The sequence below is a fragment of the Fukomys damarensis genome, unplaced genomic scaffold (assembly GCF_012274545.1).
Source record: "Fukomys damarensis isolate Sample0158 unplaced genomic scaffold, DMR_v1.0_HiC HiC_scaffold_19, whole genome shotgun sequence".
Taxonomy (NCBI): Eukaryota; Metazoa; Chordata; class Mammalia; order Rodentia; family Bathyergidae; genus Fukomys; species Fukomys damarensis.
The window spans coordinates 6,429,329-6,456,146 of record NW_022900931.1 but is presented as its reverse complement, the minus strand read 5'-3'; the positions used below and the strand labels follow the sequence as shown (position 1 = coordinate 6,456,146).

The 26,818-nt window shown below is 46.4% G+C and overlaps 3 protein-coding genes across 5 annotated transcripts in view; 2 read left to right on the top strand and 1 right to left on the bottom strand.

Annotated features, from left to right (window-relative positions):
• Xrcc6 (X-ray repair cross complementing 6) overlaps window positions 1–18,432 on the top strand; it is a 29,043-nt gene extending 10,611 nt beyond the window's left edge. For 2 of the 3 annotated variants that reach the window (XM_019208976.2, XM_019208977.1), the window contains 6 exons: window positions 1,224–1,392; window positions 1,682–1,843; window positions 3,576–3,705; window positions 7,189–7,289; window positions 9,079–9,192; window positions 11,130–11,553. In XM_019208976.2, coding sequence (XP_019064521.1) covers window positions 1,224–1,392; window positions 1,682–1,843; window positions 3,576–3,705; window positions 7,189–7,289; window positions 9,079–9,192; window positions 11,130–11,326 — 873 coding nt within the window. In that variant the 3' untranslated portion in view covers window positions 11,327–11,553. Of the gene's footprint in view, window positions 1–1,223; window positions 1,393–1,681; window positions 1,844–3,575; window positions 3,706–7,188; window positions 7,290–9,078; window positions 9,193–11,129; window positions 11,554–18,181 lie in introns of those variants that run through there. The other variant, XM_010634457.3, reaches the window with a different exon arrangement.
• Snu13 (small nuclear ribonucleoprotein 13) lies at window positions 14,133–23,426 on the bottom strand. Its single transcript, XM_010634458.3, has 3 exons — window positions 23,317–23,426; window positions 16,635–16,755; window positions 14,133–14,511 (listed from the first exon to the last, which is right to left on the bottom strand). Exons 1-3 carry the CDS (start codon window positions 23,317–23,319, stop codon window positions 14,249–14,251), a joined length of 387 nt encoding a protein of 128 aa, XP_010632760.1. The 5' UTR covers window positions 23,320–23,426; the 3' UTR covers window positions 14,133–14,248.
• The window catches only part of LOC104869323, a 10,085-nt gene continuing 6,584 nt past the window's right edge, over window positions 23,318–26,818 (top strand). Inside the window, 2 exon segments of the mRNA XM_033765935.1 lie at window positions 23,318–23,430; window positions 26,244–26,466. Of these exon segments, the coding sequence (XP_033621826.1) occupies window positions 23,318–23,430; window positions 26,244–26,466 (336 nt within the window).

Sequence of the window (26,818 nt, the reverse complement as noted above, 5' to 3'; positions counted from 1 at the left end):
AAACTCGGGACCTTGCACTTGCCAGGCAGGTGGCGGAACCACTGAGCTAAATCTGTGGCTTGCTTTGCCTTTTGAAGAAGAGATGACATTTCCTCTTCCACTTTGGAAATGGCTAGTTTTTCCTGTTGGTGTATTCATAGGCAGGAGTTCTGGGCAGAGTTCCTTTTGATCAGTATGCCTGAAAAAACCTTGGAGCTCTGTTGTTCACAACGCATTTGACTGTGCTACTTAGTTCTGATGTTTATCACATTTCGGGGTCAGAATGCAAGCAGAGTTTGGAAATAACTCTTGGGTCTGTGTGTTCACGTCTGCATGCCACACAGACCCAACCCAACACCAGACATGGGTCCTCTCATTCCACATGTGTGGCTTGAGCATCTTTCGTGTATCAGGAGTGGGCTGGGAGCACAGCTCATGGTATGTGAAAGAAGCAATAAATACCTGAAGAGAGTGACCTTTGGCACCAGAAAGATCTGGATTTAAAGCCCAGTGCAGTTGTATAACCTGGAATGAGTTACCTAACCACTGGATCACAGTTTGCTCATCTGTTAAGTAGTTTGTTTTTTTGTTTACTTGATGTGCTGGGGATCAAACTGAGGCCTCTTGTTTGTGCATGCTGGGCAAGGGCTCTGACACTGGTCTGCATTGTTTTTTTGTTTTTTGTTTTTTTGATACTGGGGATTGAACTGAGGTCCTTGTGTTTGCGAGGCAGGTGGTGGAACCACTGAGCTAAATCCCTGCCCGCCTCCACCCCCATGAGACAGTTTTAACATCTACTTCCTTGGATTGTTAGTGAAGATAAATTAGGTCAGTTGTGGTGGTGTGTACCTACAATCCCAGCTACTCAGGAGGCTGAGGCAGGAGGACTGCAAATTTGAGGGCAGCATGGGCAACTTAATGAGACTCTGTTTCAAAATAAAAATGAGCTAGGGATGTCACTGTGTTGTAGAGCACTTGCCTGGCATGCCCAAGGACCTGGATTCAGTCCCCAGTATCACAAAAAATGAGAGAGAGAGAGAGACAGACAGACAGACAGGCAGACAAATTAGGTGATCATTGTAAAGTACCAGAAAATCACTCAGTAATTCCCTATTGTCATAGGATGATTCCCTGGTGGGCCATCTTCTTGCTCAAAGAAAGCTGATTTTTATCTTGCTAGTGTGTGGCTGCCACTTTACATCTCCATGTACCCTCTGTGTGGCCTTCTTGTTCTCTGTCTGTAGATCTACGGGGATCGGAAGATTGTGCTAGAGAAAGAGGAAACGGAGCAGCTGAAGCGGTTTGATGAGCCAGGTTTGATTCTCATCGGCTTCAAGCCCTTGGCCCTGCTGAAGAAGCACCATTACCTGAGGCCCTCCCTGTTCGTGTACCCCGAGGAGTCCCTGGTGAATGGTGAGTGGCAGGGACCAAGGGAAATGGACCTGCGCCCTGAGTGGGCGCTTCTTGGATGCTGCATGGGGATGCTCATGTGGCATTTTGGAAGTGTTTCCATGCTCAGATTCTGGGAGTGAGGGACCAAAGATTTCTTCAGCACCCTCAATATTACTGATGGATGTCGTGAAAATCCTGGAGGGCCTGTGGAATAAAGACTGTGGGAGGGAATTTGTGGGCTCGTTCCGTGGGCAGAGAGGGAGGAAAGGAGAACTCTAGGATGTAGGTCACTGGGACTTTTGTTTTCTAGGGAGCTCAACCTTGTTCAGTGCCCTGCTCATCAAATGTCTGGAGAAGGAGGTCATAGCCCTGTGCAGATACACGGCCCGAAAGAGCACTCCCCCTTATTTTGTGGCTTTGGTGCCACAGGAAGAGGAGCTGGATGACCAGAAAATTCAGGTGGCTCCTCCAGGTATGTGGCAGAAGGATTTCCAAGGCTCCCAGAGCATGTCTGTGCTTTGGGATCCTAACGCAACCCTGCCGAGCTGTAGTCAGTGGGAATAAGACCTGGGAGCTGGGTAGAGGGGTCCTCAGTTGAGTGTGATGTAGTCAGCTGGGGCCACCACCTGTGGTTTCGCAGTGCACATGAGCCCAGCCGTGCATCTGATCAGGACTGTTTGCGGGTGACGGACGCAAGCCCCAGGGGCCTTATTCCAACACCGTGCTTGACTTGCTTACCTTGTAATACCTAATCCTTGGTTTATCCTGTGGATACCAAGGAATAGCGTATACTGGAAAGAATGTGGACTTTGAAGTCAGACTTGATTTTGTCTTGTACTTATGTCCAAAAGCTCAGTTTCCTCTGTTTTAGACCCATCTCTGTCACTGGTTAGTTTGCAGACTTGGGCATTTTACTTTACTGTTTATATTCTTTATCTACAGAGTTGAGAATTCTGGAATACCTTTCCTTCGGTGTTGTTTTACTTTGAAATAAGTTAATAATGTGTGAGTGCCAGACTAGGATGCAGCTCAGTGGTAGAGCATTTGCCCAGCATGTGCAAAGCCCTAGGTTCTGTCCCCAAAACCAAACTACTGAAAGAAAAGAAGTAAGGGGGCCAGGGATTTAGCTCAGTGGTGCTGCGCTTGTCTTGCAAGTGTAAGGTCCTGAGTTCGATCCCTGGTACTGCAAAAACAACAAAAAAAGTAAGGTCAGGGTGTAGCACAAGGTACTCAGTAGGAGGTCATCTTTGTCCTTCTCTGGCCTTCCTAACAAAAACTCGCTTTACCAAGTCAGCCTTTCGATACATCATGTGTTTATCCCCAGGTAGCAGAATGCTCAGCTGTGTTCAGTGATTAAGCTGCTGCCTCTCAGCTCCAGATTCCCCATGTCATGCTTTGTGCTTCTGAGATTGAGACACCCTAGGCAGAGGCAGCTGTGGGACAGGCTGTGTGCACAGGGTGTGCAAAGTGGAGGCCAGCACGGAGAGGAGCTTGGGCTGGCTCCTTCCTGTTTGCCCTGTGCCCTCTGCATCGCCAGCGGGGACCCTCTCGCCTGGCAGCAGCAGCTCATTGCTGCATCTGTCCTTCCCTTCCTGAAGCAGCGAACTGTACCAGGTCAGCCTAATGTCCTTATTACCTCTTCCCTTCTGGCGTATGCTGTAGGGTAGAAGAGAGGCAGGGAGAGGTGAGAAGTCTGAATTAGGCCCTCAGAGCTGGGCCACTCTGGCTGGCTCTGGATGTCTCAAATGCTGGAGATGGTTGGTATGCAGCTCAGTGGCAGAGCAATGCTTAGCACGCACCAGGCCCCAGGTTCTGTCCCCAACATCCAAAAAAAAGCACTGGAAACCAGAATCAGCTGCCATTCCCAAGTAGGGGTCTTTGCTGGGGCAGTGTGGAGAGGAACAGTGCATATTCAAGAAGGGCATCCCTCTTGATGATACTAATAGAGAGAGCTGGTAAAGATATGTGAGCTGGGTGAGGTGGTGCATGCGTGTAATCCCGGCATCTGGGAGGCTGAAGTAGGAAGCCTGAAAGTTCAACTTCAAGTGTGAGCAACTTAATGACATAGGGAGACCCTGTCTCAAAGTTTAAACAGGGCTAGGGGATATGGCTCAGTACAGAGGCCTTGGGTTCAATCCCCAGTACTGTACCCCTCTTGAGGAAAAAGGAGAAATTGAGTTTGAATTTCCATTTTCCATCCTCAGGCTTCCAGCTTGTCTTCCTACCCTATGCCGATGATAAACGAAATGTGCCTGTCACTGAAAAGGTCATGGCCAACCCAGAGCAGATAGACAAGATGAAAGCCATTGTTCAGAAGCTGCGCTTCAAATACAGGTAAGCATAGGATGGGTCCTGGCTTTCTTTTTTTGGGGGTTCTGGCTCTCTTCTGGAGTGGCCTCCTGAGTTGGGTCTTGTTAGAAACTCAGGTTAGGCCTATACCAAGGGACTGATTGCATTCTTTTCACTTAACTGATATAGTATTCTTTCAGTTGAGAGCTTTTAAAAAGCTGTGTAGAGAACGGAAGCCCTGGTCATATTGAAGATTCTGGGACTGTTGGTAGATTTAGAGTCACAATAGCTGGGTGCATTCATGCACGCCCCTATTCCAAGCACTCTGGGAGGCTGAGGCAAGAGGATCTAAAGTTCTAGTCCAACCTGAGCAACTGAGCAATTTAGCAAGACCCTGTCTTTTTTGTTTGTTTGTTTGTTTTTTTGTTTTTGTATTTTGAGACAGGGTCTCACTATGTAGTTGAGACTGATGTGGAACTCACTATGTAGCCCAGGCTGGTCTCGAATTCACAGTGATCCTCCTGCCTCAGGCATGCGCCACCATGCCCGGCTCTCAAGACCCTGCCTTAAAATAAAAAGGGTTGGGGATATAACTCAGTGAAAAGGCCCTGGGTTCAATCTCTAGTAATGCACACACACACACACACACACACACACACACACACACACACACACACACAAAGATTAGTTGGTTAAACAATTTAAAAGTAGAAGTAACAAGAAAATGACTTAGTTGGCTTCCTCCTTGATTATATGTTGTTGCATAGTGAGTGAAAGTAAGTAGATCTAAAGGAAATTGTTATAGGGTTAAAAAGAGCGATTATATAATTCATAGCATTGCCTCCCACTTACAAGATAGGCCACAGAGTCTGCATAATGTGACACCAGACATAAGTTGTTTTCACATCTGTTTTGGGGGTGATATTGGGAATTGAACCGAGACCCTAGCATTTTTTGGTCTTCTGAGACGGTGTCACTGTGCCAGGCCAGCCTTGAACTCACTATGTCTCCTCGGCTGGCCCTGAACTGACAGCGCTCTTCCTGTCTCAGTCTCCCAAGTGCTGGGATTACAGGTGTGCACCATCACACCCAGCTCAAGTACAGTATTGCTAACTCTAGTTAAAGTGGTGTGTGGGTCACTAGAAGTGAGTCATTTTGCATAAATGAAACTTTATACCCATTGACCAGCGACTCCCCTTGCCTCCAGCCCTGGCAAGTGCCTTTCTCATCTCTGTTTCTCTGAGTTTGACTATTCTCGTGTAAGTGGCAAGTGTGATCTGTCCTTCTGTGCCTGGTTCATTTTGCTTAGTCTCATGTCCTCAGGATTCATCCAGATTGTTGCATGTTGCAGGATTCCAACCCTCTCCCAACCTACTTTTTCCCTTTCTGGTACTGGGGATCAAATCCATGGCCTCCACGCTGAGCTACATCCCTGGTTCTTTTTATTCTTTGAGACAGGGTTTTGCTAAATTGCCCATTGGGCTTGAACTTGTGATCCTCCTGAAATGTCATTTGGAGAAAGGGTCTTGGTGTGTTGGCAGGCTATACTGCTCCCAAGTAGCTGGGATTACAGGCTTATGCTGTTGCACCCAGCAATGCCCTGTTTTCTTTGACACATGAGTTGAAAGACATTTAGGTTGCTCCTATGTCTTGGCCTTTGTGACTAGTGCTGCAATGAAGATAAGAGGGGGTACTGGTACCTCTTTGGTGTTTCAATTTCTTTGGAAGTGAATAGTAGTATTTTTTTTTTTTGGTACCGGGGATTGAACTCGGGTCCTTGCGCTTATAAGGCAGGCCACCAAATCGCTGAGCTAAATCCCCAGCCCTTGAATAGTGGTATTTTAAATTAAATAGTGGAAGCTGGGTATGGTGGTGCAATCCCAGCACCTAGGAGGACAAGGCAGGAGGATTGCCAAGAGTTTGAGGCCAGCCTGGACTGCAGAGTGAGATCAAGGACAGTGTGAATTACATAGGGAGACCTTGTCTCAAAAAAAAAAAAAAAAAAAAAGTAGTGATATTTAAAAGTTTTTAAACCTCTCCTTCTTTTTTGAAATAAAGAATCTCATTGTGTAGCCCAGGCTATCCTCAAAGTTGAGATCCTCCTCTCCCAGGTAGCTAGGATTATAGGTGTGGACCATCATGCTTGGCTTCTGTTTCCTATTTAGCTTTTCCTAGTGGCTGCACCATTTTATATTCCCTTCAAATGTACAGAGGTTCCAGTTTCTTCATGCTTGTTTTTTGGGTGTGTGTGTGTCTGTCTGCTGTGTGTCTGTGTGTGTGTGTGCGCGCACGTGTGTGTGTGTGTGTCTGCTGGGTTTTTTCCTCATTGAGTTTATTAGTACATTTTAGGGATACAGTACAGTTACATTCATTATTGGGATCTTGTATCTTTACATGACAGGTCTTGGTTCTCATTTTTTCCCCTTATCCCTGCCCTCCCTTCACCCTGTCTGCTGGTTTTTGAACACAACCATCCTAACAAGATGTGAGGATATTTTCACGGAGGTTTTGACTTCAATTTCCCTGATGACAGTGACCTTGAACCTTTTCCTTTATACCTCTTGAACTTTTATTAGTATGTCTTTGGTGATATGTCTGTCAAGTCCCTCCCCCTCCTTTTTCACAGACCTGCCGATTGAATACAGGGCATCCCCACTGAGCTAAACCCCAGACCCTTTTTCATTTTGAGACAGTCTTGATAAACCTTCAGTCCTCCTGCCTCAGCCTCCTAGAATGCTGGAATCACAGATATGCACCACCATGCCCAGTTTAGCCCATTGTTTAGTTTTTTTGCTACTGAGCTGTAGAGTTTGTCACGTTCTTTTCTCTTTTTTTTTTTTTGTCCCATTCTTTTCTTTATGTCTAGGTTGCCTTTATCCTTCAAATGTAATCTTCTGGGGACTGGGGATTTTAGCTCAGTGGTTCTGCCGCTTGCCTTTCAAGTGCAAGGACCTGAGTTTGATCCCCAGTACCAAAAAATAAAAACACAAAACAAATGTAATGTCCTAGTTGAGTCCGTTACTAGGCAATTGAGAGCACTAAGCATCTACTGTGTGTCAGCCACTGTCTCCTCCCTTTCTCTCTGCCCGCAGCTTCCAGTGAGGACAACAGGTTTGCTTTGAAATTAATGCTTGGGAGTTCGATCCCCGGTGAAAAAAAAAAAAAAAGAAAAAAAGAAAAGAAATGAACTCTTGTGTCTCAGAGCTGATCAGATGAGGATTTATTTATTTATTTATCATTATTATTTTTGGTACCAGGGATTGAACTCAGGTTCTTGCGCTTGTGAGGCAGGCGATGGAACCACTGAGCTAAATCCCCAGCCCAAGATATAAGGAATTTATTGGAGAGGGACTTGTGATGAGGTTGAGCTTTTTCACTTGGAATGATTTTCTCTGCCAGCCTTGGACCGCTGCTGTCTCAGTTGTTCAGCTGGGTTTGATTTTATTATTTCATCTTTTTTTTTTTCATCTTAAAATGTTTGCCTCTTTATGTTTTAGTTGATTCCCTTTGTTGTCTTTGTTTTAACAGAAGTGACAGCTTTGAGAACCCCGTGCTGCAGCAGCACTTCAGGAACCTGGAGGCCTTAGCCTTGGATTTGATGGAGCCTGAGCAAGCAGTAGATCTGACCTGTAAGAAGGCTGGACCTGGCGAGAAGTGCTTTATTTTTCAGTTTAATTTGTGATTCTTGAGACAAGGTCTTGCAGTATGATCCAGGCTGGCCTTGAATTTAGATGTCACTCTGGCAGTGATCCTCCTACCTCAGCCTCTTGAGTGTTGGGATCACAGGCACATGCAGCACCACGCCTAGCCCTGAGAAGTTCTTTTCATCAAAGGCCTTCCTTCCGATTCACCCTGAGCCAGGAATGTGCATTGCCTAGCCTCTCTAAAGACTTCACTGTCCAGACTGTGTGTCTTTATGGAGACAGTGCCTGGCTCCTAAGCCCCCTGCCTCCGTGGAAGGCCACCACGTGCCTAACACTGATGAATGTTAGATACAGGTACTAGACACTGAGTGCCCGCCATCAGTCAGGCCCTACCGTCCTGTGTGCTCACTCACTGTAGCCTCAGAACTGAGGCAGGAGCTGCTGCTTCCTTGTTTCCCCAGTGTGCAGCCACTGAGCAGTAAGCGACTCAGAGTCCAGTGGTTCCCACTCAGGGCTGCCCTGTGCTTGATCCCTTGCCTTCAGACTCGGCCCCACCATGAGAAAAACCACCTGGTACCCAGCAGAGGCCTCCAGGCTGTGCTGTCTCCCTTGATTGTGACTGTCATACGCACTCACGATGGGACACTGGTCTAGTGGCAAGAGTATAAGTACCTGTGGGGAAGCAGATTGGGTTCAATCAAGAGTCTTCCAGAAGCTGAAAAGTTCAGAACAGTTAGTTTGGCCTGCTCACCCTCCATGAAGGTCCCTTTAATGCTAGTGTTAAAAGCCCAGTGTTACGTGGTTCCAGCTATGTCTGGTGGAAGAGAAACCCTTGAGTTAAGCAGCCCACCTCTGGGTTCTGCATCCATAGACTCAACCAACTGTGGGTCAGAAGTATTACAAATAAGTAGCAGCTCATTGTGGTGGTGCACACCTGTAATTCTAGTGTAGTGGGAGGCAGAGGCAGGAGAATTGAAAGTTAAATCCCAGCCTGGCAGTTTAGCAACCTAGCAAGACCCTTTGTTAACAAAAAAGGGCTGGCTGTAGCTCAGTGCAAAGGCCCTGGGTTCAATCCCTAGCACTAAAAAGAAAAAAACTTACTTCTGTACTAAACATGAAGACTTTTTGAGGGTCTTTATTCCCTGAGCAATACAGTGTAGCAACTACATATTCTTGCGGCATTTCCATTGTATTAGGTATTATGGGTTGTCTAGAAATGATCTAAAGCATACAACAGGTAGTGTGTAGGTTATGTGCAGTTACTGTACTCCCCCACCTGCTGGTACCAGGGATCAAACTCTGGACCCTGAGCTTGTGAGGTAGGTCTAGTGCCACTGAGCTAAATCCCCTGCCCAGTACTGTTCTGCTTTTTGAGGGAGGGACCAGTGATGGAACTCAGAACCTTGCGCTTGCGAAGCAGGCAGTGTGTACTGTTTTAAATAAAGGACTTAAGTATCTAACAATTTATATCTTAGGGGGTCTTGAACCCAGTCCCCACACCCCGAAGGATGGCTAAACTTGGGAATACTAGACCAGTGATGTTGAACCTTTTAGAGTGTTCAGTGATAACAGCCAGCTGCAGCATGCGTGCCATAGGTTCGCCACCGCTGTGCTAGCAGGACTGTTGCGTTTTTGTGCCTTTAGCAGACCCTTTCCCCGCTCCCTCATCCCAGTAGTTTGGGGCTCTCTGCTTCCCACAGAACCAGAACTGGGTGGGTCAGGACACTGGGGTGTGCGTGACTATCTGGCCACTTTCTATGCTTTGCCTTTCTAGTGCCCAAGGTTGAAGCAATGAATAAAAGACTGGGCTCCCTGGTAGATGAATTTAAGGACCTTGTTTACCCACCAGACTACAATCCTGAGGCGAAAGCCACTAAGCGAAAGCAAGGTAAGGAGATGGCTGTGGAACTGTGGCAGGTTCTTTTCAAAGCTGCCTTTGTGTCAGGAGGCTGAAGCAGGATTGCTGTGAGTTCGAGGCCAGCCTGAACTGTGTAGTGAGACCCTGTCGTCCCCCTGCAAAAAGTTGCCTTTATTGTCTTAGAGGATAATGGCCTTTCTGAAATTTCTGTGTGTATTTGCATATGCTAACAGATCTCTCAGTGCAAATGGAATCGTATTTGCATTATTTCAGTCTGCTGTGGTGTTACCCAGCCGTGCCTGTTGGACAGTGATTGGTATACTCTCTCGCACATGACAGCTTTTGCAAGAGCAAGGCTGCAGCTTGCTTTGTCGGCTAGATTTGTCCCAGTCCATTTAACCAGATCTTTTGCGGATGGATGTGTGCAGCGGGCATGTGCAACTGCAGAGGGTGTAGAGCTGCGGGAGAAATTCTTAGTGGAGCTGCTGGGTCAAGGTGTAGACACTGAGAATTCTGATAAGATTAATGCCCCTTCCAAGAAGGGGTGAGCATATTTCCCTATGCTTTCACCAATCCTGGACCTTATGTATTATTTTAAAATACTTCTAAAATACATATACTTCTGTGAAAAGATGTTGTAGGGAAAATTATGTCCTGCTTTGATTTATAATTTCCAGTTACGAGTGAGGTGTATTTTGTTAGATTTTCTTTCTGCCGTGCACTACCTACTGCTGGTGTTAACTGTTTTTTTTTCTAGTGGACTTTTTGCCTCTGAACCTAGAGTTCTCTTTACTGTGACTCGTGTGTGGAGATAGCACCTCGCGCACTGTCACTGTTCTGGAATAGTCTGGCTTTGGCCAAGTAGAGCCCGAATTGGGCCTTGCTTACCTGACTGAGGAGAGGGAAGGTGAGGAGAAGCTGGTGGCCGTGGTGCTCTCTCTTGTGTCAGAGGGACTCCTGTAGTGCCCTGGTAGACGGCGCTGGGGCTCTTCACTCACTGTCCTCAGTTTGGCCTTTCGTGCTTAGCCTTCACATTATCCCTTGGTACCTTGGAACTTAGAGTCTCTGTAAATGTTTTTGCTGTTTTCCTTTTTTTGCAGTGTTGGGCCTTTAACCTAGGGTCATGAACATGGTAAGCAAGCATTCCATCACCGAGGCACACCCGTGGCCCCTAGAAATGTTTTTTTTTGGTTGCTGTGTGGTTTTTTGAAATGGGGTTTCACTGTGTTGTCCAGGCTAGTCTTGAACATGAGCTCAAGTGGTCCTCTCACCTCAGCCTCTTGAGTTACCTTTGCTGTTATTTTATTTTGGTACTGGGGATCGAACTCAGGACCTTGCACTTGCAAGGAAGGCAGCAGAACCACTGAGCTAAATCCCCAGTCCACCTTCGCTGTTTTTGCGTGTGTGTGGTACAGGTATTTAACCCAAGGCTTTTGTGTTCAGCTGCATTCCTAGCCCTATTTTAGTTCTTTTCTTTTGAGATGAGGTTTTGCTAAGATGCTTAAACTGGGCTCAAACTTGTGATCCTATTGGTGTAGTCTCCCAGGGTACTAGGATTACACCATACCCAACTTTTTTTTTCCTTTTTTTTGGTACTGGGGATTGAACTCAGCACTTTGCGCTTGTGAGGTAGGCACAGTGCCACTAAGCTAAATCCCAGGCTCTTTTTATTGGTTTTTGAAGGGGAGAAAGAAGAAAGGAAGAAATGATGTGCTCACCCAGAGTGAGCCACTGTTTTGGGTAACTTGATGGGATTCACACCACTGGTAACCCCTCCTAGGTATGGCATGTTTTTATTTTGTACTTAAATGAAGCTGTCTTTTCAAGACACCCATTTTCCTCAGGTTTTAGGTCAGTATCACAGTGTCATAAAAATGGCTAACTGCAGTCCAGATCATAGGCCCTGACTGTAGCTGGGATACCACTGGTACAGTTTCTGGTCATTCTTTCCTGGCCTCTCTCCCTAGATGGTGAAGGTTCTGGGAGCAAAAGGCCAAATGTGGAGTTGTCTAAAGAGGAGCTGAAGGCCCATGCCACCAAGGGCACGCTGGGCAAGCTCACCGTGCCCTTGCTGAAGGAGGTCTGCAGGTTGTATGGGCTGAAAGTTGGGCTAAAGAAACAGGAGCTGCTGGATGTGCTCACCCAGCACTTGCTGAAGGACTGAGTGCAGCGCACAGCTAGCTGCCTTCAGCTTTCCGCCTTCCTGACCAGGATGAGCTGCCTGCCTCCATTCCTTTCACCAACTTAGCAGCTGTTTCTGCAGAGTTGCCAGGTGCTGTTGGGAGCCAAGGACATGAGGTTTGTGGAACCTCTTGTTACCATGGAGACCACACAGCTCTCCCCTTATGCTGTGCCTTATCTACTTCATGAATAAAGGCCTAACTTCATACTATATAATGGGTTTTTGTTGTTTGTTTGCAGTACTGGGGATTGAATCCAGGGCCATTGTACTTTTTTTTTTTGGTACTGAGGATTGAACTCAGGTCCTTGTGCTTGTGAGGCAGGCGGTGGAACCACTGAGTTAAATCCCCAGCCCTATTGTACATTTTTGAGACAGTCTTGCCAAATTGCCCAGGATAAAGTCAAACTTGCAGTCCTCCTGCCTTGGTCTCCTAGAGTGCTGGGATTATAAGTGTACACCATCACACCCAGTTTAGGCTGGGTAATTCTGATTTAAACTGAACCACAAGGGCTGGGGATTTGGCTCAGTAGTTCCTTCACAAGCACAAGGGCCCGAGTTTGATCCCCGGTACCAATAAGTAAATAAATAAATAAATAAATCGAATCATGTGGTACATTCAAGATACTGGCCAGGTTGCAGTCACCTGAAAGCTTGAGGTACAGAGAAGCTGTCTGTCTATTTTCTGTTATCTTGGGATTTGACGTTTTTGGGGAGGAACTTACAGAGCTAGGATAGACTACACTTTTCTAGCACTAACTCTTAAAATGATTAAAAACTTCCTTGAGAGAATGCCTCCTAAGAAAGCCTCTAACTTCCCCACACCAAGCCATCATAACCTCTGACCTAAGTCATCCCAGGCCCAGGCAAAGAGACCTCTATGATTGGGGGCCCACTCAGTGCTATTGGCTCCTCCCAGTGTCATCACTGTTGCCTGTTAACTGAAACCCCCACAGGTACAAATGAGACAGGCTTGTTCCCACAGCTGAGTAAGTTGGTTGCAGCTGTTGGCTAGAGGCCTCTGGACTGCTACCCGGAAAGCCAGGGATCTGAACAATGAAGGCAGAAGCTAGAATGTCTTTGTTTCTTTTTTTTTAAGAGATGGGATTTTGGCCAGGTGCAGTGGCACACGGGGCTGTAGACCTAGCTAGCTACCAAGGAAGGTAAGGCAGAAAGATCATTAGCATCCAAGCATTTGAGGCCAGCCAGAGCAAGACAGACCTTTTCTCTTCCTTCCTTCTTTTCAAGATGAGGGTTGCACTCTGCTATGCAGGCTGCAGTACAGTGGCTGTTTGCAGGCACAAGCCTACTGCTGATCAGTATATGCAGCTTGATGGTCCCCTGCTCCTGGAAGGTGACTGTATTGTCAAACCTACTCTAGTTTGACAACTATGGTACTCAGTGTTTGCACCTTGGAAGAAAATTTCTCAAGCTGAGGTTATTAAGCACCTCATGGTAACTTGCCTTCAGAAAAATCCCAGTTCAAGAGGCTGGTGAGGGGCAGAGGCTTCAGTCACTAACACCAAACCTATACATACCAAGGGTTACTAGGAACCCTAACTCTCAGCAGTTCTCAGCTTGGGGATTTTGTCCCCAGGAGACATCTGGCAGTGTCTGGAGATACTTGGTTGGGGATGGAAAACAGCCACCTAGTGGACAGAGGGCAAGGATGCTGCTAAACATCCTGAAACATTTTAACATCTGTCACAAAAAACCAGCCCCACATATCCATAGTGCTGAGAAAGCCTCAATGACTGAGTCTGTACAAGACATCTTAGCCAGGTACAATGCCTGTGATCCTAGCAACTCAGTACCTGGGCAACTTTGTAAAACTTTGCCTCAAAATAAATAAAAGGGCCAGGGATGTAGCACCGTGATAAGAGTAAACCTGGGTTCAAGCCTAGTACTAAGAAGGGGACAGGGAAGCAGCAATAACCACTCTAATAATGCTGAACATTTCTTCAAATGTTAGCTGGATACCCACTAAGAATCAGGCATTGCCACACTTTACAATGGAGTATGAAAAGATTTATTAGGATGTTCAAGAGTGATCGACACATTAGGACTCTCCCTATGTAGTGAAGAATACACTTGACCCACTCTGGCAGGAAACAGGTCTGGGCTCCCACAGCTGGTGCAAGTGGCCACTGAGGCAATAAACCCTCATTCACCAGAGATGCTTCCTGGTTGTGCCATCTCTGCCAGTGGTTCCAGCCAGGTCCCTATGACTTCCCCAAACCCTCCACCCCAGCATCACCCAACCTTGCTGCCCTTAACCCTCCTGACTCAAGACCCAGGTCAGCAGGCCCCCTGGTTCGCTCAGCCCATCCCTGTGGTGCAAGTACTGTCGGTGCTCTGCCACCCTTGGGCTAGGGGCAGGGATGGGGCTGGCATATGAACACATCACACTGTCAAAAGTACCCAAGGGCACATCAGTAAGGGGTGCCTAGACATCAGCCTAGGAAAATCATGGCACATAACACGGAATCCCCTGGCAAGCAAAGGCAACTCCTCAACCATGGAACCACATGCAGCTACTCTGCATACCAGACGTGAAGGGCTCAAGTGGCTGGTGTTGGCTCCCATCCTCCCTGCACACAGCGGGGCCACCAGATCTCCATCTTGGTCAGGTCTCTCCTGCCTCTTCCTGTCTTTAAATGGTGCTACCTTTCTGCTTCTCTGTTTTGGGTATTAGTTCATTTTTGAGTGGGGAGGATAAAAGGATGGCAGGGAGGAAGGGGAGATAGGGAAAAACCATCCTGTAAGACAAAAACAATATAAAACCCGGAAACCAGATTTAGACAATATTTTATAACAAAGCTACTAAAAAGACTACATACTAACAGATAATATGATACACGACTTTGGAGGTGGAGTTGCAGGGAGAGCAGGGCAGAGGCCAGAGGCTTAGACCAAGAGCCGTTCAATAGACTGCTGGATGGACTGGATCTGCTGCTTCAGCTGAGAGCCTTCTTTGATGGTGACAGAACAGGCGATGACTGGCCTGGAGACCCCACAGGCCCGCCCCAGCGCCTGCTTGGAGCGCACAAACACGTAGGGCACATTCTTGTCTTCACACAGCAATGGGAGGTGCAGGATGATCTCCAGAGGCTCTGCGTCTGCAGCCATCACAATGAACTCCGAGATGCCCCTGTTGAGGGTCTTGGTGGCTGTGGAGATAAGGACATGAGGCTAACAGGTGACATGGGGCTCAGGCTGTGGAGCCACAACAAAGCAATTTCCCAGGAAAGGAATACAGGTCCAAGAAAATTGGGCAAAGGCCCAAAGCACAAGCAATTCTCTGCCCTGGAGCAGCCCAGGATGAGAAGGGCATCACACACCAAGTAGCCATCTTCAACGCCTCTTCCTCAAATCCTACTACCTCAACCTGACTGCTGCTTTCCTGTGCAAGTCAGCACCATCTCCTGCCTGGCCAACTGTACCAGCCCAACTGCTGAGCTCCGCCAGCACAAAGCAGCCCAATGCACGCTTCACCATCCAAACTGCCTCCTCGGGAAGACCTCACCTGAATATCACCACCCCCTTACTTATTCTGTATAGACTTCTTCCCCACCAGACATATAAATTCTGTCTTCCTTCATTGGCACATAAGTGCCAAGGCAGGGACTTAGGTTTGTTCACTACTGCAATAATAGAGATATGGAAGAGTGAATCAGAAATGGGCAGAGGACTAGGACACTGCTGTCCACCCTAGAAAGCACATTCTGAGCTAAAGCAGGAGGTTGAGCATCTCCATTCAAGGACTTGTCTGTCCCAGCACCTCTGGGCCTAGCCTTGTGCAAGGCACAGAAAGAGGAAGATGGTCCCGCCTCTGAATACTTGTCCCTCGAGAAGTGAGGACTCGTGCCCTGTGCAGCCTGAATGACCTGATGGCACTGAGAAAGGAGACACCCAGGAGGGCTGCCCCCACACCCAGTGCCACTGCTACATCAGGCCCTGCCCTCCTGCAGTGTGGACACAGAACTCTGAAGAGCATGATGACAAATACACAAACTGTTTTATCTTCCTTCAGCAACAGAAGTAAATGATTTTTTAAATGATTTCACCAATCTCAAACAAAGGACAAAATGCCCAACTCTTTAAAGACAAAAACAACTTTTTCATTATAAACTACTTAATGTGAAGAGTCCTCTGCTGGGGAGAGTGGTGCACACCTGTAATCCCAACACTTAGGGAGGCCAAAGTAGGATTACTGCGAGTTTGAGGCCAGCCTGAGCTGCAGTGAGAGCCTGTCTCAAGAACTAAAGCATAAGCCGGGCATAGTGGCGCACGCCTGTAATCCCAGCACTTCAGAGGCTGAGGCAGGAGGATCGCTGTGAGTTGAGACCAGCCTGGACTACACAGTGAGTTCCAGGTCAGTCTCAACTATATAGTGAGACCCTGTCTCAAAAAACAAAACAAATTAAAAAATTCTATATTATCTCTGGGCAGAAATGTCATTGCTTATGTATTCTTTCTTTCTTTAAAAGAACACACAAAAGGAATATTTTTGAGAAGCAAAAAAAAAAAATTTTTTGCAAATCAAATTCTTGAATGTTGAATACTCATGGTATTAGAGATACAAAGTATTAATAATAACCCTTTCTCTTTTTTTTTGGTTTTTTGAGACAGGGTCTCACTATATAGTTCAGACTGCTCTGGAACTCAGTGTAGCCCAGGCTGGTCTCGAACTCACAACAATCCTCCTGCCTCAGCCTCTCAAGTGCTGGGATTACAGGCATGCATCACCACACCCGGCTACCCCTTTCATTTTGATGGCTTTAGAGGACAGTTTATACACAAGGCTGGGGATTTAGTTCAGTGGTGCTGTGTTTGCCTTGGAAGCACCAGGTCCTGAGTTCGATCTCCGGTACAAAAAAAAAAGCCCCCCCCACACAAAAAATGCATATATATTAAGAGATAAAGGTAATTCTGAGTACATTAGCTTTTAGCATAGAATGCCAAAGTATTGCTCTTAAATCCTCCCACTGACCAGTTAAGAATATCCAGGGTGCCGGGCATTGGTGGCTCATGCCTGTAATCCCAGCACTCGGTTGAGGCAAGAGGACTGCCAAGAGTTCAAGGCCAGCCTGAACTATAAAGTGAGACCCTGTCTCACCCCACCCCGACCCCCACCCGCTATCCAGGGAGAGAGACGAGAGAGGGGGAAGAGGGGAAGGAAGACAAAACAAAAACCACCAGCTCTCCCTCCGAACTGAAAATCTGGACTAGAGGTCCCAGACAGAGCTGGTACCCTTGACATACCCCCCCACAGCCCCTGTGGCTGCCTTACCCTCGTTGGCTCCTTTCCGGAGCTGCTTGTAGTTGCACGACTGCTGAACGAGGTCCAGTAGCTTCTTGGTGAGGTGCGCATCTGCGAGGGGATAGGCCTTCGGGTTAACATCAGCCTCAGTCTGGGGCGGGGAGGAAACACAAGCATCCGTCAAGGTGGACCAGAAGCCACTTCCAATGAGTTATAAAATACAACTGGAACTGAGAGACACGGTGGCCAGCTTGCTTCACTACAACCCCACCTCCAAACACGCATACTTTAACACAGCCAGTTCACTCTAAAGCTTAGAGAAACTAAAATATACTAGGAAAGGGAATAAACAGCTACACAGCCTATAAGGTTTGCTAATACATACCTTCATTTGCCCCTCTCTAGCTGGCTGCCTGGTAACAGTACAGTAAATGGGTTATAAATCGGCACCTATGGTTCAGCTTGAATTTCCACGCAGCAGTGATGGCGACCCTTTAGAGCTTTCAGTGATAAACAGCCGGATGTAGCACACAGGTTTGCCATGGCTGCCACAGAGTAATCTTTAATCTGGATTTTCATATCCCCCAAATTTACTGACTCAAAAGTAAGGTGTAATTTACAGTAAATACAACACAAATTCTCCATACTATATGCAATTCGCTTTTAGTCCTTGGTAGGGAATCCTGGTTTCCAACACATGAAAATATTTCCTTTTTGGGCTAGGGATTTAGCTCAGTGGTGCCGTCACCTGCCTCACAAGCGCAATGTCCTGAGTTCAAACCCCAGCACCAATTACTTTCTTATTCTACCGTACAATACAATATACCCAAATGGTTTCTTCCAACAAATTCACCAGTTCAAAATTTTTTCTTCTTAGGATGTAAGCTGCCTCATCAATACAGTGAGTATCATGTGCAAGTTATTCAAATTCATCTTCTCCTGGTAGTAATCAATTTGATACACAATTAAGAGTCTGTATACACAACTGTTCGTGTTTGCTTTTTGGGGGTACTGGGGATCAAACTCAGGACCCTGTGCTTGCCAGGCAGGCGGTGGCACCACTGAGCTACATCCTCAACCCTTCGCATTTGCTTCTTTAAAAAAAAAATCTCCTTTTTTTAAACTGGGCATGGTGGTGCACACCTGTAATGCCCAGTACCCGGGAGTGTTTTAAAAAACTGGTAAAGGGAGCTGGGTGTGGTGGCGCACGCCTGTAATCCCAGAACTCCGGAGTCAGAGGCAGGAGGATCACCTTAAGTTCAAGGCCAGCCTAGTCTACGTAGGGAGACCCTATCTCAAAAAACAAAAAAACTGTTGAAACAAGCATTCATCCTGCCTTTCCCACTACAGGCGGTACTGCCAGGTAACCACACAGTACATCACAAGTTTCTCTTCAATCGTCTTTCCACTTAATAAAACAAACTGCTGCCACTCTGTCCTCTTGACACACCAGTCAGGACCCTGCTCACACTGAGAAAACTGCATCACTACAGCTTTGTATTGTTCTCTCTCCTGTGCTAGGCCTACAGGGAAAGTAACTATGAAATGACCCATCTACCTTTTGTTCTTTGTTTCAGCTTTCTTCAGCCTTTTTCTGCCTATGAAGCCAACCTCTTCTGCACATGCCACCAGAATACTTGTTCTCTTTTGTGGAATAAAGTATTGTCTGATTTTAGAATGGCAAAATGAAAGCCATTCAGATCTTTAAATTGCTGTAATTCTTTTAACAAAAATTTAATTTAGAGAACTGGTGAAAAAATACAAACTCTCTGCATAATACAGAAATACAAATAAAGCCAGGTATGGTGGTGCGTAACTGTAATCCCAGAACTTTGGGAGGCTGAGGCAGGAGGGTCTCAGGTTCCAACCCAGACTGGAAAACTTAGTGAGACAATCTCAAAATAAAAAAAAGGCCCAAGAACATAGCTCAGCAGTCCCTGGGTTCAGTCTCCAGTACTAAGAAAAAGTTTCATTAGGACAGACTCATCAGATTTTGGGGCAAATGCCAGAGTGAGTGCACCACATTGGAGCAAGGCTAATAGGCGTTAATGCAAACATGAAATAACTTAGCTAACCAGACCAATAACCTCATATTAATTGAAATTCCTGGGCCAGGGATTTAACTCAGTGGTGCTGCTGCCTGTCTTGCAAGCTCAAGGTCCTGAGTTTGATCCCCTGTACCCTGCCCCCCCCCGCCAAAAAATTCTTAAGAATAATTAAGCACCTACATACTATATCTCCCTTTAACAATTAAAAAAAATTTTCTTTTTCCTGGTACTGGGAACTGAACCCGGAGCTGTCACACTGAGGTACATCGGTCCCTCTCCCCTTAAGCAAAATATTTATTGGTGTCCCGAGTTTGATCCCTGGTACCCCCCAAATTTACTGATACATTTTAGATATTGGTCCATGATGGTAACACTCAGCATAGGGAATGTGCACCTGTACGTGATATATCCTGCCTCTGTGTTACTACTTCCCCCACCACTCCCTATATGCAAAAGCTTTGTTTCCATTTTTCCTTCTATTTTCACTTTTTTCTTATCCCTTCCTTCCTTTCTCCCTCCCTCATCCCCCCCCCTTTTTTTGGTACCAGGGATCGAACTTGGGTCCTTGTGCTTGTGAGGGAGGCGGTTCTTTTCCTTTTGAACATTTTCTAATATCTATTATACACGTTAGTCCTTATTTCCTCACACCAGAGAAACAATGTGGTATTTAAACATGTGCGCCCAACTTATTTCACTTAAGAGTATGGTCTCAAGGTGTATCCATTTTAGCTGTAACTATTTCAAGCTCATCCTTCTTTCTGGCAGAGTAGTACTCCACAGTATTAAGGAAAAGAAACCCCACATCTTTTTTTTATCCATTCATTGGTTGATGGACCCTTGTATCCCCGTCCCTTTTTAAATTTTGTATTTGAGCCACAGTCTTGCCCAGATTGGTCTCAAACTTGTGACCCTCCTGTGTTGGCCTTCCAGAGTGCTGGGACTAAAGGTTCTACCACAACACTATTACCTTGAATTAAACAGCATTATTACTATAATTTTTCTTATTTTATGTAATTTTTATTTATTTGATTGGTATGGTTTATATACAAAGGACAATAAAATACTTCAGTGGTTAAAAATAAAGCTGTGAGGTGTTTTAATAGAGCAGTTATAAATAAAATGATGTTAAAGTAATCCAGCCAACCAAATGGATGGTCTGGACTGTTTCATTCTTTCTGTCTCACTACCCTTTCTTCCCTAACCATCTCTATTCATTCCTCACTTGTTTTTCCCTCATCTTTTTTTTTTTTGAGACATGGTCTTGTTATATAGCCCAGGCTGGCCTTGAACTCAGACATTCCTCTTGCCTCAGCCTCTTGAGGGCTGGGGTTAAAGGCTTGCCCACCACACCTGGCTTCCTGAGACCTTCTTATAAATATACAAAGTTACATAAATAGGTACATTTATATTATAATCTGGGTGCCCCTAGGTTGCCATCATGTGCACCACTGGTGGTCTGTCCACTATGGTGGCAGCAGGGTTAATCCTAGGTGTGAAGCCTGGACCATGAAATCCATATCCTATTGTGGTTCCCAGTGGGGACAAGTGAGCTACCTGGTAGGAATGGGACACACTCATCATCACATCTACCCTGTGGGTTCCTTGCCCACTACAGTCAAGACACAGAAATGCCTGCCCCTAAAGGTGAAGCAGTGTGAGCTTTGTCAGTGGAAGTGACAGCAAAAATGCACTGGGTGGCTCAGTGGTTCCACTGCCCGTCTTGCAAGCGTAAGGGCCTTAGTTTGAACCCCAGTCCAAAAAAAAAAAAAAAAAATCACACTGGAAAGTCTCAGGTTCTAACACACTACACTAGGTGAACCTGTCACAGATGGAGAAGAACTAGATGAAGCTGGAATTCTCTGAAATAGGGAAGGATCTGGGCATTGTGGCACCTGCTAGTAATCCTAGTGCTTGGTAGGCTGAGGCAGGAGTGCTCCAAGTTCAAGATCAGCCTGGACTACATAGCGAGACCCTTTTTCTCACACACACTCTCTATATAGGCTGGTCTCAAACTCTCTATATCCTCCTGCCTCAGTCCTTGAGTGCTGGGATTACAGGTGTGTGCCATCAGGCCTGGCTTTCTTTACATTCTTTTTTTGAGGGGTGAAGAGGAGATTGGGGAGTGAATTCAGGGCCTTTGCATTAAACTACATCACCACATCCCTTTTATTTTGAGACAGGATTTTTCAAGGTCACGATGTTGCCTAGGCTGTGCTCTAACTTGTGATCCTCCTGCCTCAGTCTCTCAGGGTGCTGATATTGCAGGCATGTGCCACATGACCGGCCCAGTTTATACTCTTAAATATCAGTCAATAACAGTTTTAAAAACCAACAAACTAGTAGCTTATAAACACAAATTAAATCTTTTTTTAGCATATTTGTTCCCATGTTTTAATTTATGCAACATGAGTGAATGAAATCACACTGTTACTCAAATCCCTAGCTTGATCAGTTTTCTTTCCCTGTATACTAAAGAATCGAAAGACAGCCAAAATCCGTAGGGTTGCCAGGCACAGTCATGAATGCAGCACTCAGGAAGCTGAGGCAGGAGGATCATCTTGAGTCTGAGGCCTGCTTGAACTTGTAGTGAAAGCCTGTCTCATAAAAACTGAAAAAAAAAAACCCCAAAACTATAGGGTTTTTTTTTTCTTTGGTACTGGGGATCAAATTCAGGACCATGCACTTGCAAGGCAGGTGACGGCACCACTGAGCTAAATCCCTGGTCCTAAAAACTATAGGGTTTTGATTTAACAAATATACTCACAGGCCAAACCGACTATATTTAGAACAATTGTCCTGTAGGTTACAGCAGAGCTGAAAAATTCCTATGGTCCAATGACCCTGCAGCCATGCATTACATTACTCAAGTGTTTGTGATGATGGTGGTGTAAATAAATCTACTGCACTGCTGGCTGTATACATATAAAAGTATGGCACACAGATGGGGTGCAGCTCAGTGGTAAAGCGCTTGCCTTGCACGTGCAGACCCTGGGTTCAATACCCAGCACAGGCAGGAAGGAGAAAAAAACAATTTTGTACAATAAGTAATACATGGTAAATAAATGACATTAACAGCTATGTGATGTGGTGCACACATGTAATTCCAGCACTCTGAGAGATTCAAGCCCAGCCTGGGCAATTCATAGTGCGACCCTATCTCAAAATAAAGCAGAGAATGTAGCTCAGCGAGAGGCCAGCAACATCCCTTAAACACCTGTGGTTTGCTGCATTTCTTGATTTTGTAGAGGCCGCGACAAGAATGACTGGTGCATTAACATGTAAATGTGCACGCACACTATGATGTTCACACAATCACACAATCTGCTAAACACAATTCTCAGAACTCATAGCTGTCTTTAAGTGATGCACGACTGCACCCTCTGTAGCAAGTATTGGCTCCATTTAACCCACTACCTCCTTTGATCTCTCAACGTCCTCATACAATGTTATCCCCCTATGGCAGAGCTGAAGAAACTGCTGCAAAGTTCCATCTGAGGCGACCAGATTTCAAAGCTTTTAATAACGTTTAAAGCAGCACTGGCTTAGAAACTTCACGTTCTATAGACTGCTCTGTACTAGCTTTGTAGGTGCAAAAGTGAGACCATAATCCAGAAGGGATTCATGATCCATTAGATTAAATCTCACCACAGCTGGGCGTGGTGGCACAGCCCTGTGATCCTAGCACTCTGGGAGGCTGAGGCAGGAACCGCCAGTTTCAGTCCTCCCTGGGCAACTCAGCGAGACCCTGTCTCAAAACTTAAAAAGGGGTGGAGGGCCGGGTATTTAGCTCAGTGGCACTGTGCCTGCCTTGCAATCACAAGGTCCTGAGTTTGATCCCCGGTACCAAAATTAATAAATAATAAAAAGGGGTGCAGATGTAGTTCAGTGTGGAGGCTCTAGGTTCAGTCTCTAGCACCAAAATAACATAAGCCTCGCTATGGAAGTGAACGTGCTTTACAAAATTCCTTATCAAGTGCCAATCCAAATTAGCTACAGCAGGACACACAAAGTGGAACTCTTTCCTGGTTGATCACAAATTGCAGACAACCAAGTGCGGTTCCCACTCCTGGTGCTACCAGGACCTCTGATTTCTGAGACCACTGGCTCGCAGGAGGCTTTTCTGGGCCCCAGCCTGAGTGTCGGGGTCACTCCACACTCATGGCCAGAAACGCAGAAACTTTAAGTCCCTGCCACGTGTTAATTCGCTAAAAGAACTGTGTGTAAACCGATAAAAATCTCTCTCCTGAACCCAGTAACGGGAACAGAGTAGGTAGGTGGGGATGCTCCGAATCCCAGGGTCCCACCCGATCCTGTGAAAATCTCCTAAGTAAAGGAGAAATGGATAGAGCCAGAAGTTTTCCTCCAACTTTCTCCCACGTGGGTTGGTCTTTCTCCCGGCCTGGACCATGCTTTCTCCTCTGCTCACCGGCGACCCACAAGGACGGAAGCCGAGTGCCGTAAAGCAGACCCGACTACAGGCGCCGGGACACTGAAACATCCCCAGTTCTAACCTCGGCCCGCCTGACTGCACCTTACGGCTACCGGACTTCGAACTCGGGCCCGGCGGTGGCACCCAGCGTCCAGTGGTTTAGACGGCGCGCATTCTAAGCCTCCCACAGGACGTCTCCCGTTTCCCACTCCTTCCGCCCGACTCACGCACTCACCATGGCTGCGGCTCCCCGGACTCGTCGCGCCTCAGAAGCGCCCGACGTCAGAGGAATCCGAAGGCAGCACCGAAGAAGAAACGGAAATGGTCGCGAGCGCTGCAGGAAGCGGACGTGACGTCACAACGGGCAGGCGGACTCGCACCCTAGGGAACATTAACGCGGAAGTGGCCTTTTTCTGAGAGGGGTGCTGTACCTTTTCAACAGCCTGTTGCTACAAATTATTGGCTGAAACTATGAGTTAAACAGCCAGAAAGTGGCACACCAAAACACAGGATGTCAATGGCGTCACTGTTCCATTCAATTTTGAGTTTTTTGTTGTTTTTTTGCAGTATTGAGAGATTTAAGTCAGGTGTGCTCTACCCCTGAGCTACATCGCCAGCAACTCCCTCCCCCTTATTTTATAATTTTTTGAGACAAGGTCTTACTAGGCTGCCCAGACGGAACTCAAAAGTTCTGATCCTATTGCCTCATCTTTCCACGGGCATGCACTCCTGCTATTGCACCTGACTTGTATCAGTTCATTCTTTGAGCACATTTCTGTGCTTTCAAAATCATCTTCCTGACTCCACGCTGATGAGGAAAGATAGCTATTGGTAATCCCCAGTTTTTTTCACCACCTTGTCAACATCTCTGGTGGGGAATTCAGTTAGAATCCATTAAGCGGGGAAGAGCAGGTTTGGAGTAGGAAGGTAGGTGTTGAATTACTTACAGATTGTGCTTGGAGACAAAATTAGGACAGCTGCTTTCTTTTGGCCGGCATCCTGCTCTTCTCAGTGCTGCGCCGAATCTCCATTACTTAAGGCTAAACTCATGCTTTGCCACTCCCAAGAGGTCATGGGTTCTTATGTTCTTTCTCATCTCGGATGCCTTACACACCTTGGGATCATTTGGGTTAGGCCAAAATTAACCGTTCAGCCACCAGAACATGGAAACATGCCTGGAGTGTTAATACTTGTTGGGATAAGGAACAACATATGCCATGGGAACTTTGGGCTTCCCAATAAGGTGGTGTTCTGAAGGGCTTACTGAAAGATATAGGTTTATGCTAAGTGCATTTGAGTGGAGCCAAAGAAGTGAGGTTTCCTCTGGATTACATGTTGTCAGGGGCGTGGGCTTTACCACAATTGGGCAATTTAACTTCTGCTTCAAGGTGAGAAAAATGGTGAGAGGCCAAACCTGTAATTGGTAAAGAGTTAGCAGTCACTCATAATGGCCAGGATAAGGGAATGTATGGTCGCTTTTGTGGTTTGAACTGTTCTCATTTTTTGTCTGTATTCAGACTTGGTTAAGGAATATTCTTGTTTTTGTCTTGATTATCACAGAATGGTCTTGTCTGATGGTGGCATTTTGTGAAATTGTTTATTCAACAGAACAACAAGGTCAAGCTTCAAAGTCAGGGAAGCACCTAGCAATGTCATGTCTTGTTGACAAGAGCTGGGACAGTTCCTAGCTGCTATGGGATGCTTTTCTTTTTCTCATGAGCCTTGTATTGCTCATGTAAAGCCCAAACTTTATTTCACACCTCTACTTCTCTAGCTTGGGTCTATGAGAGTAGTGGGTGTAAGATGGACTTCATATTCAACCAGGATACATGATATAGTATTTTTTTTTTTCCTTGAGACTGGGTCTCACTTTGTAGTTCAGGCTGGACTTGAACTCAAGGTGATCATTCTACCTTGGCCTCCTATCTGTTGTTTTTTTTTTTTGTTGTTTTGAGACAGGGTCTCACTATATGGTTGAGACTGACCTGGAACTCACTAAGTAGCCCAGGCTGGTCTCGAACTCAGCGATCCTCCTGCCTCAGCCTCTCAAGTGCTGGAATTACAGGCATGCACCACCACGCCCGGCAACCTTGGCCCTCTTGAGTGCTAGCATGACAGGTGTGTGTCACCATGCCCAGCTGGGTTCTTAAAATAGAGAAATTCTTCCAACTCCTTGGTAAATAGGTGATCCTCCTTCCTGGAACCCCAGAGATCACTTGCAGTCTAGCCACAAAAGGGTTAAGTCTGATTGGATGATGTCGCTGCTTGTTCAGCTACTTTGCACATTTTTTTTTTTTTTAGAAACAGTCTTGCTATGTACTTCAGGCTAGCCTTGGACTCACTATGTAGCCCAGGCTAGCCTTGCTTAGTCTCCCAAGTACTGGGATTACAGGCATGCACCACCACACCTAGTTTACTTTAGACTTTGAATATAACTTTTGGGTGAAAGGCAGTCTTCAGGGTAGCATCTTTTCTCTTACCGACATCAATCCTGGGATGGGGAAAAAAAATCCCCCAACAGGAAATCAGGATACTGTAAGCAGAGGAAGTGATGCCGAGTAGTCATAAAAGAATACATGTATACCAGTGTGTGGTGGTGCATGCCTGTAATCACAGAACTCAGGAGGTTGAGGCAGGAGGATTGTGGCAAGTTCAGGGCTAGCCTGGGCTACATAGTGAGTTCAAAGCCAGCCTGAACTATATAGCAAGAACTTATCTAAAAAAAAAAAAAAAAAAAAAAAAAAAAAAGAAAAGAATACATTCATTCCATACAATGTTCATTAAATGTTTGATAACTAACAGACTGAAGGACAAATAGATAAAAATATGATAGAAAGAAAGAAATCAAGCACACTGTAGGTTATAGAACCCCATCATACATAGAGGATACTTAGTCCCTTTATTCCAAAGGACAGGGATATTTAAAACAGATTTTTACTTCTCTTAACTCCTTTTGGACCCTTCCCCAACACCATCCTTGCCTGCATAGAGGGCTGCTGGCCGGGATCAGTGCCTGGAGCTGCCACTGGGCCATGAGGCTCCTTTGTGAGGTAGCCTCAGTGACAGAGGTAATGTGGAACAGGGCCGCACTGCCCCAAGCTGGCTGAGTCAGCCACACCAGTCCTGCCCTCCAACTCTGTAACACCACCCGTCTGACCTAAGCTTTGCCAAGGTGCTGCCACTGCTGGGCGCCTGTGCTGTGGTGGGGCCATTCTGGGGCTCTGAGTGGGAGCCGGTGCGGGGGTTGCTGCCCCAGGACTGCAGCTGCAGGGATCCCCGGTGCTGTGGCAACCTACTTGTCCTCTGCCTCTTTTTAATCTGGCAGGTCCAGCACTTCTGGTACCAAGTCACAAGGATCTGTTCCAGTAAGAAGAATGTCAGCAAGGTGAGTGGGCTCTTCATACTTCCTTCCATCAGCTGCATGATTGTCCCCATCACATGCCATAAGGGCCCTGTCCTGTGCTGTGTGAACCCACAAATGAACTGAAGAGTAGCTCAGGCCCCACCACCCAGACCCCAAACCTAGGAGTCACTTGGATTGCTCTGTTTCCATCACTGACAAATGCAATTCCTCTGCAAGTCCTATGGGCTCTACTTGCAGATCACACTTCACATCTGATCACTTTCCGAAACCTCACCACACCACCCTAGGCAGAGCTGGCAACACAGCCTCAGTGACTCTCTCCCTCCTTCCCTCCCTCCCTCCCTCTCCCTCCCTCTCTCCCTCTCCCTCTCCC